The sequence below is a fragment of the Epinephelus moara genome, chromosome 2, assembly GCF_006386435.1.
Source record: "Epinephelus moara isolate mb chromosome 2, YSFRI_EMoa_1.0, whole genome shotgun sequence".
NCBI classification, from domain to species: Eukaryota; Metazoa; Chordata; class Actinopteri; order Perciformes; family Serranidae; genus Epinephelus; species Epinephelus moara.
In genome coordinates, this window is record NC_065507.1 from 45,033,051 (window position 1) to 45,047,261 (window position 14,211).

The following is a 14,211-nucleotide window of genomic DNA, read 5'->3' on the forward strand; positions in this document are numbered from 1 at the left end:
ATATGTATATATATATATATATATATATATATATATATATATATATATATGTGTGTGTGTATGTATATATATATGTGTATATATATATGTATATATATATATATATGTGTATTTATATATATATATGTGTATGTATTTTCACTGGACCTCAAACCATCATGTACTGTGAACTGACCTGAGTTTCCCAGTCATCCTGTAACACAAACCCACAGGGAACAACCACTACCAGACAAAATTCCTTCAACAATGTCACCTAAGAGAAGCAACTATGCTGCTATAATATCCACATTTGATCCAGTTGGCGCTTTTTGACACAGTTAAAGGTCAAGAATCTTTGAATGAGCTCTTTTAGAGATTTGTGAACCCCCATAATGTCCTAAAGTTGAGACTTCTTGCAGTGAGGACAATTACGCTGTCATTGGAGGTGTTGGCCTCCAGTGGTAATTGTCTCACTTTGTCATATGAAATAGTTGGCCCAGCCATAACCCCTCACTGGAGTGGGTGTTAACTGATGCTCTGTGTCTTCATCACCTTAGGGTCTAGTCTAGTCAGCGTCAGTTTACCATGCTGTATAGACACACAGTGATTTATACACAGAAACACACATCGTTCAGCTAATGGCGGCTTCAAACAAAACAGCTGCTCTCTGTTCTGACTGTGCTGTAAGCTTCCTGACTTTCTTAAATGTGGCCCCCCATCTCCCCTTTCACTGAGCAGATGGGGCTCAGTGTCACCAAAGTGTCCAAGTGTAGAACATCATAGTGAGAATTAGGCCATTTCATCCAGAGATTATTACTGTGTCTGGAGATTACTGAGTCCACGGGTGCACAGTATTTGTGTTTGACAGTGTCACCTCAAGCTGTTAAATCATAAAGGGCAGGGTGGGACATCCAAAGCAGACACCTCTCTTGACAGTATAATTGGGCCTTGGTACATGAGATGCTGCTGCTTTACACTTCTTCCACATTTATTGTATGAGTGTCTGGACATGTAAACCACTACAATAGCTGGAAATCCAGACCAGGCTGCCTTTGAAATACTGTGACATACACCTCTGCTTACATTTAAAAGTAGAGTAAAGTGGAAGAGTCTGGTTAATAATTCCACTAACACAAATGAAATGAGCCGATGACAATGCTGCGCGCAAAACAACTGTGTAGTGTGCGTGCAAGCGTGAACCACTTGTTGTCATTTGGATGTTGTGCTGCTGGATCAAAGATTATAGAGCGTTACACATAGGGCAGGGTTGTCAGGTCCGCTTATCAGCTGCCACTTTGGGCTCGTTTTTTTCTAAAGTCGCTTACAAATATTGGTAGTCGCGGGTTGTGTTTTTTTGGGCTTGTTTCTGAAGTGGTGTTGCTTATTTGGGCTTGCTCTCTAAAGGTGCTCACAGACTCGGGCATACTATAAGCGGAGCGGACTCCACGAGGAATGTCCGCAGTCATACAGGCTTCCATAGTCGAGCGCACTTCCGCGTTGTAGTTTCCTGTAAAAATGTCTGTGAAAAATCCCTGCGATGTGAAAAATACATGCCGAGCAGTCTGTTGTGTGACAATGGTGCGCGGAGCGGAGTCCGTGCAGTCGTAAAATCTGAGCTTTGTGTGCACAGGGCTTGCGGACGTCTGCTTTTACTCCAGGCACACCCCCACGGAGTCCGCTCCGCGTACGTTCCGCCCAAGTATGTTTGGGCCTTAAGCGTCACCTTTCTGTATATATATCCGCCTAATGTGTAAGTTAAACGAATGATAGTATGTCAGACCGCAGGATGTTTCCACAGCTCCGCTCCCTCCGCCCCTCTCCTTCTCCGCATACACACAGGTGATGGTCAGTCAATGAGACTTTTCACATTTAAATTGCGCGATTAATGGAGGTTCTTTAACTATTTCGTTAACAAGTGGGCGAAATATGGACAGAATACAATAAAGATTTGTAAAAAGAGAGTGGATTAAAAGCTTTAGATTCTGTGTGAAATATGTACTCATCATTCAAATCTTGTTCAGCATACCAGCACTGTTAGAGTGAAAGTAAAATGGCTCGTTATATGCAACTTCTTTACTTTAATTTTCATTCGTTCATTTATTCTTTCCTAGTTTTAGGTCAGCTAGTTAGTTTGGTGGAGTTCACGGGCAGTAAATATAATGTATTTGTGAAGTAATTTTGAAACGGTTGCTTATGAAACGCTGATAAGTCCATGCATATACTTCATCCTATACATATATATATACATAGACATTAACTAATACAGCGGCCTCTGGCTATTTTTAAGGTTGTCATTTTCATGCCAATCAACGCAAACATTCCATAAACATTACGCATTTTATATCAATTCCAGAGTGAGCAAGTACCTTGTTGCTGGTATAAAAAAGAAATTGTGGAAAGAGATAGGTTGAACTGCCCTCTGTTTTGGTAGTTTTGCTGAAACATTCAACTTTGTTCATTTGCAGAATGAGGGAAATTCAGTGTTAGTGTGTTTTAATATTCAGAATTTATTTTTTTTATTATTATACAGTCCAGATTTAAAAACTATTATCCAACACTTAAGGGCAGTTGCCCCAGGATATTCAGATGGCTCTTAGTTTGAAATTAGTTTGAAACTGACATGTTATTTGTAGTAGGCCAATCTACCCGCTTTGTTCAATGTAAAGAGCACAGGGTTCTTACGCAAGTGTGAAAAGTATGAAAATAAATTTGATCAATTTCCAGGTATTAAAAAGTATGGAAAATGAAAAATAAGGTATGGAAAAATATTTATGTTTCCAGACTATTACCACTGTTCTAAAATACTGTTTTCTAAAATAGAAAATTTGGTATTTCCAAAAATAATTTAATCAATCCGGGTCGTGTTTTATGCACAGTTTGTGTGAGAGCAAACGTTTCAGAAAACATACCGCCCCTTTTACCTGATTGACAAGTTGTATGTCCAGTCCGCTGCCCCATGACCCTCCTCCAGCCCCCCAGGTATCAAGTTTCACTCCAACACTGCACCTTCGACAAGAAGACGAGTTTTACGTGGTTCACAATGGGTAGATGCAAGTTTTTGGATGGATGGCTTGACAATACCGTATATAAATACTGGTTGGCCATGGATTCCCAATTCACACACAGAGCTAAATGCAAGCTTTGTGTGAAATCATTTGACATCGCCAACATGGGGGAGAAGGCGATTCTGAGCCACATGAAAGGAAAAAACACCGACGTCTCGTTACTGCATCGCTTGCACCCAGAGTCCCAACCTTTTTGCCTCAGCCCAGACATTGAATTTATCTGAGTTTTTATTTGCATACCATTATGGTACTTGGCTACAATCACCTATTAAGAATAATTAAATATGATGTAAAATATGATACACTGATAAATTTACTCAGATGTCGCATATTCTCTGAAAAAACAAAACAAAAAAAAACGCAGAGAAGTCTGGAAATTAGGGTATGGAAAAGTATGGAATTTTGAAATTCCAAATGTGTAGGAACCCTGAGAGCATGAAGAAATGTATAAGGATTTGGACCTCTGGCAAGATGGTCATGATGGCTCAATGGATTTGTTCCGTTTTGGAATACACAATATTCTTTCAAATTAGTGTTTGTGTATTTTAATATTCAGAATTTCGCTTCGACACTCTCTCTCTTTTTTGACCATGCACCTGTTTGCATCCCTGTATTATAATTTTCTTGGCAAAATGAAAAAGTAATTGAATTGAAAGTTCAATTAGAACCGCAACAATTCAAGACTTCACAAGGTTCAAGAGCAGTATTTGCCATTTGTTTAGTTACAAGTGTACAAGGGCACTGGAATTCTTGTGTAAATCTCTCAGTCAAGTATAAAATACAGTCAATACAATAAAAAAGATGCACCCACAATTGACAGATAATAAATATGTACATTTGGGGTGGGAATTGCCAGAAGACCCATAATACAGTGTTATCATAATACCTAGGTCACGATACAATATTACTGCGATATTGCTATATGCTGAGTATTGTGATGAAATATATTGCTATTTATTACCTTTTCTCCAACTGAGAATTATTTCCCCAAAGGACAACTTTGTCAACATCAGTTTTACCTCATAAGATAAAGTTTTCAGTCTGTTCATCTGACTTAAAGCAGACAGACTGAACAACACAAAACCTGTTACAAATGCTGCATACACCTGACAAATTGAACTGTTGGCAGATGTAACGCCCTCTGCGAGGTCAGATTAAGCGCGTGAGTGAACACTTCACATGCAGGTATTCCGCTAACTGAATGGCAACGCCCACTTTAGAAGAAATGTCTGTTACAACGATAAGGTTTTTGTCAGCAATCACCCATTCTTGTGCTGCATTTTGCAATACTGCTGCAATGTTTAAATGTTTGCTCTGGTCACAGGTTAATGCCACCCTTCCTGCTGTACTCACAGATTCCTCAGCTTTTTGCATCACTTCTCTGTAGAGCTTGTGTACGGCTGTGAGGGTGGAAAAACGTTGGAATGGAGTCGCATACCTGGGTTTCAGTGTTTTTAGAATGTAACAAAAGCCTTTGTTTTCAGCAAAGCAGTATGGAGGCAGATCTTTGCACATAAAGTAGGTGATGGACTGTATTATTTTCTTATCTCTCCCAGAGTTGGATGGTAGTTTTGTCAAGGTAAGTGTGTCCAGTGTGGGTTGATTTTTCAGCGGAGGAGGCTGTAAGCCGCAAACACTCGTCACTGGATAGTGGTATGTGAGGTGAGCCCTCATGTTCGTAGTATTCCCGGAGTATTTAATCTCATGCTGCACTGCTTGCAAATTGCATATGTCATGTCCAAGTCCTCCTTTCCTTCTTTGTTAAAGAAAAAAGTCCAGACGTTTGATTTAAACTGCAACGGTGCATTTCTGATTTCTTTGATTCTCCATCTTTGTTTTGATGAACTTCCTGCCCACCAATGCTGCTAAGTGAGACCTTTGCTGACCTCACCAGGAAAAAATCATCATCATCTAGTGGACCGAACAAGCCACTGATTTTATCATTCTAGTACCAAAAGTTGTATTAAAATGTTATTTGCAAAAATTAATAATGTATATAATAGAAGACTGACTGGTTGGCATCCATGTATTGATACAATACAAATAAAATATAAAAATGGTGAAGTTGTGTGCAAAAGAAAGTTTGCTGATCCAGTGGGGAGTCAGCTGAGTAGGTGGCACTTCAGTGTGGCCCAGGACATGAGCGTTCACGCTGCTAAAAGAATGTGGCCACATGTGACCGAGACCACCTCTGAGTGTGGCCTGAGCAATCAGATGTCAAGATGCATTCAGGACGTGTTGGGTGCAATCAGACTTGTACTCAGAGCTGTCGACTTGTTATCCCATCACCCGAGACACATTAGTACCAGGCATAAATGGGGCCATAGACGCACTATTAAAATGGTGGTTATTGTTGCATTTGTTGTAGACGACACATCTACTTGAACATTCACGATTGACAACACTGCTGACAACCCCTGAAAGTGCCTGGAAGTTGCATTTGGGATCACTTCCTGAGTGGACCCCAAATTAAGTTCCAAGAACTTGTGTGGAACATTGATGGGTATAGACTAGTGACAATGGCTGCTTGTTGTGTAATATTTCGTTAAGTTCCTGCATTGAAAAATGACTATTTGTGATCAATGAGTGAAACATTTTTCTATGTTTCAGGGCAAGTCATGCCGCTACTACCATGGAGTCCAGAGGATGCGGGACCAGGGCACGCTACAGCGGGTCCATGGACTCCATGAAGCCTGGGACATCGAAGACCTTGTTGCACTGGGCAAACGGCTTCGTTCATGCCCATACTATGCTGCCCGTGAACTTATGCAGGAAGCCTCCATCATCTTTTGCCCATATAACTACCTGCTGGACCCAATGATCAGAGAGAGTGTGAGTAGAGTTAGTGAGAGGATATTATAGAACAATCAGGAAAGTTGCAGGAGAGAAGATAAGATACACCTTTATTGATCACATAATTGAGAAATTCCAGTGTTACAGCAGTCAAGGAGAAAGAGTCAGATTAAAGATTTCAAATTTAAAGTTAAAAAACTTAAATAACTAGGCATGCAAATAAGTACAAAAATACAAGAGACAGCGATAAATAACAATAACAGTAATAATAATAATATTAAAAAAATGAGAGAGGCAATAGGGCTGAGGACAACAATCAAATCCTAGATGCATTGAGATGCAGACATGGATAATTTGGCATTAATTTACAAATGTCAAAAGTCGATCATGTAAATGTTAGTTAATACACGTGATACTAACAGAACAAAAGGGGTGGAAGTCAACCATGTGGGCAGTGCAATACCCAGACAGCCTACAGCTCCCACACAATAGATTTAACTTGGGATTCATCTTCACAAAAGTAAGCAGTGGCAAGCATGTTTCAATGTAATTTCTAAATAATTACATTTGCAAGACAATCAGTAAGTATAGTTTGGATTCTTTCTACACCATGAGTCAGAGACTAACATTAATGGAGCAGAGTAGCTATCAGCAGTAACGTTAACAAACAAGACTGGCTGAAACACACTGCATGGAACAACTTGAAACCAACTCTGTGGTGAAACTTTATCTTTATAAATTAAGCACAAAAAGTAAGGAAATGTGTTTGGTGGATTATTTCTTTGTTCTAACAATGCTCAATGGCAATAAATCTTATACCGTTGGAAAGCCTGTTTATTTCCCTTTTAAATGTTTGTAAGGAACATGCATTTGTGGGATGAGCAGCAGAGCTGAGTATGTGGGTTGTGCCCAGGAAAAATTTGCCAAATCTTGTCTGCAAATGCCAAACAGCTTTTTTTTGCTGTTGACTCTTGTTTGGTGTTGTTTGGGGTCCATGTCATTGGTTCGACAGCCCATTGGTTCGACATCCCATTAGTCCGACTGTCCGTGGTGCTGAACGGCTCGCGGCGGGCGTATGGTGCGCCGCGACCGGCTTGAGGCGGAGCAGGCTCACGGCATATGTGTTTGTCACTTTCTTTTTCATTTTAACCCACACCATGATCTTTTCCTGACCCTAACCAAGTGGTTTTTGTGCCTAAACCTAACCAGACGTTAACCACAGGGCATCATGATGATTTCGGAACGGACTTCGGAACAATGAGTTTAATATGGTCGGAACAATGGGATGTCAAACCAATGGGCTGTCGGACAAATGGGCAGTTCCCGTTGTTTGGTGGATTGGATGATTGAAGTCTGAAGAAACAAGACATACTGGCAATTTAACAATTTATTCATTTAACAAACAGGAGCGTCAGTAGCGTGTGGAAGAACCATTCACAGCCACAACAGCCTGGCACCTCCTCCTCATGCTGGTCACCAGCCTGGTCACACACTGCTGTGGGATGGCATTCCAGTCTTCAACCAGCATTCGTTGCAAGTCAGCCAACGTCTTTAATGGCATTAAAAAATTAAATACACTTGATGGAAAAAAACATTGTTATTCACGATTTATTTTGATTATATAAACATTTAATAATTTTGATTGGAAGTATAATGTGATGATTGACAAGCGGAACCCTTTAATTGGCTATTGTTTATGGCCGGTGGCCCGGTGCACAAAGTCACAACACCGGAGGCATTTTGCAGTGCGTGCAAAAAGATCTTCAAACTTTGCACAATGAAATGCGGTGAAATCACACATGCTGTCAGATAGTCACAAGTCGGCGATTAAAGGCAGCCAGCCGTTAACTGTGCCGAATTTCTTTGCCGTGACCAGCAACGCAACTTCTGCTGTCGCCACCACAACTGCAGCTGCTGCTGCTGTCGCCACCACAACTGCAGCTGCTGCTGCTACCACCACCACACCTGCCGCTACAGTGACCGCCTCCAGCCTTTTCAGGTTAGAGTTAGTTTTTCACATCATTCTTCAGGCTGGTTTTGTTATTTTTGAAATGTGCAGATAAATTCTGAGACTGTAAACCATCTTGTGAGCCATTTCTAATTCACTATAGAGTGACAGTTATGTAAATCTATGTAATAAATAAATAAATAAACTATCTGCAGTTGGACATGGGCATTAAATTTGTTTAAAGTGGCATTAAAAAGGGCATTAAAAAGCATTAAATTAGATTTGCTGATACCTGCAGAAACCCTGGTGGAGATATGGAATTGCCACTGGTTGCAGAATTTCATCTTGATATCTCTCTGCATTGAGATTGCCTCCAATGATGACAAGCCTCGTTTTTCCAGTGAGGGAGATGCCGCCCCACACCATCACATCGCCTCCACCAAAAGATGTTACTCTATTGGTGCCGCAATCAGCAAAACGTTCTCCGCGTCTTCTCCACACTTTGACCCTGTGATCCAACTGCCGGAGGCAGAATCTGGACTCATCGCTGAACATAAGGTTCCTCCACATGTTCAGGTTCCAGTGCATGTGTTGCCGACACCAGCGTAGACGGGCCTGGCGGTGAAGGGCAGTCATGGCAGGCCTCCTGGCAGCCCTATGAGACCGGAGATTGGCTGCATGCAGTCTGTTCCTGATTGTCTGGGCAGAGAGCCGTCGGCCATATGGTCCTGTAAACCTTGACTGCAAATCTGTAGAAGACTGCGATTCCTAAGTGCTGATAGGATGAGGAAACAGTCTTCTTGGGGTGCTGTCTTCTTGGGTTGCCCACTTCGTGGCCTGTCTCTAACTTCCCCCATTATATGGAATTTGGCGTTCAGTTTGCAGATGGTACTACGGCTCACTCCAAATAATGCTGCAACTTGGTTTTGCGGAACACCAGCTTGAAGTTGCCCTATCGCACGGGCCCTATCCAGATCAGTCAAATGTGGCATGCTGATTTTTGTAGCAGACACCAACTGACCACTCTAGCAGAGCCCATGCTCACAGTTGTTGACAATCAGGTGCCAATCTGATCTGAGCCAACCTGATTGTCAGCACCTGGAGGTACCAGAAGCTTAGTACAAGTGACAAGCGTTTTGGCATTGGCAGAGAAGATTGGGCAAAAAAGCAGAATGCCAGGCGCAGAGAGAGTAATACTTACCAGCTCATTGTGTTGGGTGTAAAAGTTTGCTTTCACTTGCTTCTGCAGGAGCTGCTTCTCTCATCTAATTATCTGATCAGCATGCCCCTTGTTCACGGACCTACAAAAACCTTCGAAATTAGAGAGGAGACACAGAATGATACAAAGGGGCACACACAATTATGGATCATGACAAATATACTATATTATAAAAGTATCAAGGAGTTACACAGTGAGAAATATAAATGATGCATAGAAATCAGGTACTTTGATGCATATGTAACGTTTAGGGATTAACCACTCCTTCTCCTCTCTTCTTCCTCTCTTGCTTTTAATCTACATTTTCACTAGATGGAGATTGACCTGGCAGGCCAGATTGTGGTGCTGGACGAGGCCCACAACATCGAGGACTGTGCTAGGGAGAGTGCAAGCTTTACTTTAGAGGTTAACGATCTGCTGATGTCCAGGGATGAGCTAGATGGCATGGTCAAAAACAACATCAGACGCTCCAAACATGAGCCACTCAGGGACTTCTGCTATAGCCTGATCAAGTTAGTCATTCAGTGCCTGAATTTTGCTCATCTGTGGATCTCATAATTTCAATAGATTTTTATTGAGGATGTCTTTTTGTCCACGGTGCAGCTGGATCCAGGAGAGCCAAATCCTGATGTCTGAGCGGGGATATGAGAGTGCTTGTAAAGTCTGGAATGGGATGGATATATTGGACATCTTTCACAACCTGGGCATCACTGCTGGCACCTTTAAAATTCTGAAGGTACATCAAATATCTATGCTTTACTTTTAGACTTTTGAGGTTTACCATACCTTTACACTGCTATTATTCAGCCCAGTTCAAATGTTCATTCTAAGCCTTAAGCCCTGAACCTTCCCAGATTTTGACTGATGTCAACTGTGTTATCAGCAGGGCAGGAATTTCACGAGGGCCACGAGGGCCATGACCCTCGTGCCCTCCTCATTTGGCCCTGTGCCCTTGAAAATAATATCTGCCATAAGGCCACAGTGGCCTTGATGCCCCGCCCGCACTGCCCCAGGTGATTTTGCGGTTTTCTCCTCTGCCTCTTTCCTGTCAACACGGCTTTGATACCTGCCTCTATTGAGAAAAAACATAATGCGATGAAATTCTGGAGTCTTATTGGGCAACATCAAATGAGACGATGTGTACATCAGCAGTGGGGGGTTTGATTCGAGCCTGGCATGAACCGCTCGGACGGGCTGTAACGATAGTTTGACACCAGTAACCAGTGACCCGGTATTAAACAACCCAAGGCAAGTTTAATCAACACCGTAATAACAGTAACCTCCGCCGTTATCGGCGTCACTTTTTAAAGTTTCGGTTTCATCATCATTCTGCAGCCTCTCTCCTGCTCTTTGCATGTCACCCCTCACAGCGCACGCACACACACAGACACACAAACTCAACAGCAGAGAGGCCGCGGTGCAGATGAAGGGACTATAACTTCAAGATCACTCTAGTTGACGACAACTACACTTGTTACTGTAAGTGCAATAAAACTGCTGCCCTCCAAGCCAATAGGCCTACTTTATTAATACATGTGATCAGCATGTAGAAAGCCATATTTCAATCTGCTCTGTCCGCAGTCTCTCATTCTCCGCTATTATGATTCATGATCGCGGTCTACACAAGCACATCGCGCTCGCGAGGATAACAGCAAACTGTTAAAGACAAACTAAATGAATGCTGTCTGTATGTAGGCTAACACTTTATCTGAAGATGTACCTGAGGCAGCTGACCTGCAGACAGTGAGTGTCCTCAGTAGAGGAGGGACAGAGAGCAGGATGAATGACTGATACTGATGTTTGTCTTCATGCTGAGATAACCTGACTTTCTTCACTCAGTATTGTGATGTCAGGAGGAGTATTTATATTCCAGTCAGATATTACTGGGTTTTAAATAGTGACTTTGATGTTGTAAACATGACTGTTGATGCCATGGACTGTCTAAAACTATATCCTGTGTAACTGACCTATAAGGAAAGCATCAGGAGGTGAGGTGTGTGCATGTGTGTGTGGAGGAGAGGAGAGAGGGAGATGCTGGTAGAGAGATAGTAATAATAAATAATAATAGATTTTATTTATAACGCACTTTACATTTGAATACAAATCTCAAAGTGCACAGTACAAAGGCAACAATAACAATAAAAGCAACAATAACAGTAAAATCGAGCAACAGAGCAAAACAACAAAGATAGTGTGTGTTGTTAGATACTGTTAATGTCACTTATTATGCTTCTGTGTATTGATAGCTCTCTTTTAGTCTGTTTCTGCATTATGTTGAGGAGGGCCATGCCTATGTATATAAATATATATATGTATGCAAAAAAAAGTGGATCGGTTGCTTGCTGCTAAAGATGTGGCCCGTTGACATGATCTGGTTTTGAAATGTGGCCCAGTTGAAATACACTCAACAAAAATATAAACGCAACGCTTTTGTTTTTGTTCCCATTTTTCATGAGCTGAACTCAAATATCTAAAACATTTTCTATATACACAAAAGACCATTTCTCACAAATATTATTCACAAATCTGTCTAAATCTGTGTTAGTGAGCACTTCTCCTTTGCCGAGATAATCCATCCCACCTCACAGGTGTGGCATATCAAGATGCTGATTAGACAGCATGAATATTGCACAGGTGTGCCTTAGGCTGGCCACAATAAAAGGCCACTCTGAAATGTGCAGTTTTGCTTTATTGGGGGGGTCTGGGGGGGTCAGAAAACCAGTCAGTATCTGGTGTGACCACCATTTGCCTCACGCAGTGCAACACATCTCCTTCGCATAGAGTTGATCAGGTTGTTGATTGTGGCCTGTGGAATGTTGGTCCACTCCTCTTCAATGGCTGTGCGAAGTTGCTGGATATTGGCAGGAACTGGAACACGCTGTCGTATACGCCGATCCAGAGCATCCCAAACATGCTCAATGGGTGACATGTCCGGTGAGTATGCTGGCCATGCAAGAACTGGGATGTTTTCAGCTTCCAGGAATTGTGTACAGATCCTTGCAACATGGGGCCGTGCATTATCATGCTGCAACATGAGGTGATGGTCGTGGATGAATGGCACAACAATGGGCCTCAGGATCTCGTCACGGTATCTCTGTGCATTCAAAATGCCATCAATAAAATGCACCTGTGTTCGTTGTCCATAACATACGCCTGCCCATACCATAACCCCACCGCCACCATCCACAACGTTGACATCAGCAAACCGCTCATCCACACGACGCCACACATGCTGTCTGCCATCTGCCCTGAACAGTGAAAACCGGGATTCATCCGTGAAAAGAACACCTCTCCAATGTGCCAGATGCCATCAAATGTGAGCATTTGCCCACTCAAGTCGGTTACGATGACGAACTGCAGTCAGGTCGAGACCCCGATCAGGACGACGAGCATGCAGATGAGCTTCCCTGAGATGGTTTCTGACAGTTTGTGCGGAAATTCTTTGGTTATGCAAACCGATTGTTGCAGCAGCTGTCCGGGTGGCTGGTCTCAGACGATCTTGGAGGTGAACATGCTGGATGCGGAGGTCCTGGGCTGTTGTGGTTACACGTGGTCTGCGGTTGTGAGGCTGGTTGGATATACTGCCAATTGTCTGAAACGCCTTTGGAGACGGCTTATGGTAGAGAAATGAACATTCAATTCACGGGCAACAGCTCTGGTGGACATTCCTGCAGTCAGCATGCCAATTACACGCTCCCTCAAAACTTGCGACATCTGTGGCATTGTGCTGTGTGATAAAACTGAACATTTTAGAGTGGCCTTTTATTGTGACCAGCCTAAGGGACAACTGTGCAATAATCATGCTGTCTAATTAGCATCTTGATATGCCACACCTGTGAGGTGGGATGGATTACACACCTGTGAGGTGGGATGGATTATCTCGGCAAAGGAGAAGTGCTCACTAACACAGATTTAGACCGATTTGTGAACAATATTTGAGGGAAATGGTCTTTTGTGTGTATAGTAAATGTTTTAGATCTTTGAGTTCAGCTCATGAAAAATGGGAGCAAAAACAAAAGTGTTGTGTTTATATTTTTGTTCAGTGTAGTAGCCTAATTGAATAGCCCTGCTGTAGTTTGTTTGTTAGCTATCTAACAACACATCAAAAATAATTGTAAGCTGGTCTTGTTCAGTGAATCAGTTTATCATGTACACTCAAAAAACATTTAGGCCTAATATTTAAGATTGTTTGCTTATAAATACATGAATCTGGTTGTTCTATATTTAAAACACATTGGGTCTCATTCATGAAAAGTGAGTAAATCTGTGTGTAGATTTGCACATAAAAGCCTACTCTACTAAAAACCTACTCTGGATTCAGGAACGCGGCGGGAAACTCAGATTTGATCGTAAACACGTGTGTATGATCATGAATGCCAATCCATCGTAAAGTGACAGCGCGCTCCCGGTAATCAGCAATTAGCATAAATCCCCGCCCATGAATAGCCAATGACCACCATATAAGGAGGTGTAGGTGCATCCAGTCGACCTGTCAGTCATGGCGCAAAGAAAGAAAGACAGAAAAAGAAAAAAGAATTTTTCCGAAGCGTGAAGTGGACTTTTTTTTATTTTCTTCAGTTAGTAGTGGTGTGACAGGGACAGACAAAGCGAAGGCCTGGAGGGACGTAACAGATGCTGTTAATGTTGTCTCTGTGGCACAAAGAACCATGTCAGAGGTGAAGGGTAAATGGTTTGATATGAAACTGGAGGCAAAGAAACACATAAGCACACACACACAAAAAATACAGCAGCCACAGGAGGAGGAGGCTCACAGTCACAACTATCTGCAGGTCACCAAACAAACAGAAGATTCATTTGTGGGGTTTTGAATGAATTGGGAATGGGAAACCAGAGATGTTTTGTACGTAATGGATAAACTCTAAATCAGTGATGGCTGTCGCAATGTAGAGCTATTTAACATTTATTTCAACAAATGATACGGATAACATATAGCCTACAGCAGTTTTGTATGCATCGTCTTCAAATTATTTGAATCTTAATAGCCTAAAGCTCTGTTTAATACAACGTAAATTAAATATTTTTCAAATCAGATTTATTCATTCAAATGATCAAAAAGCCACAAAGTGTTGTCTCAAATAATTCTTTCAGCTGCTCCTGCTGCTCCTGCTGAACCCAGGCACCGAGGCCGAAGAGGCTGTGATCCGGCTGTCCTTACAGATATTTTTATTATCATCATTCAACATGTA

The 14,211-nt window shown here is 42.0% G+C and overlaps 1 protein-coding gene across 6 annotated transcripts in view; it reads left to right on the forward strand.

Annotated features, from left to right (window-relative positions):
• Nucleotides 1-14,211, forward strand: part of brip1 (BRCA1 interacting helicase 1) — a 243,188-nt gene that overhangs the window by 83,686 nt on the left and 145,291 nt on the right. For all 6 annotated transcript variants that reach the window (XM_050055532.1, XM_050055525.1, XM_050055494.1 and 3 more), the window contains 3 exons: nucleotides 5,655-5,876; nucleotides 9,317-9,516; nucleotides 9,608-9,740. In XM_050055532.1, the coding sequence (XP_049911489.1) occupies nucleotides 5,655-5,876; nucleotides 9,317-9,516; nucleotides 9,608-9,740 (555 nt within the window). The remainder of the gene's footprint in view (nucleotides 1-5,654; nucleotides 5,877-9,316; nucleotides 9,517-9,607; nucleotides 9,741-14,211) is intronic.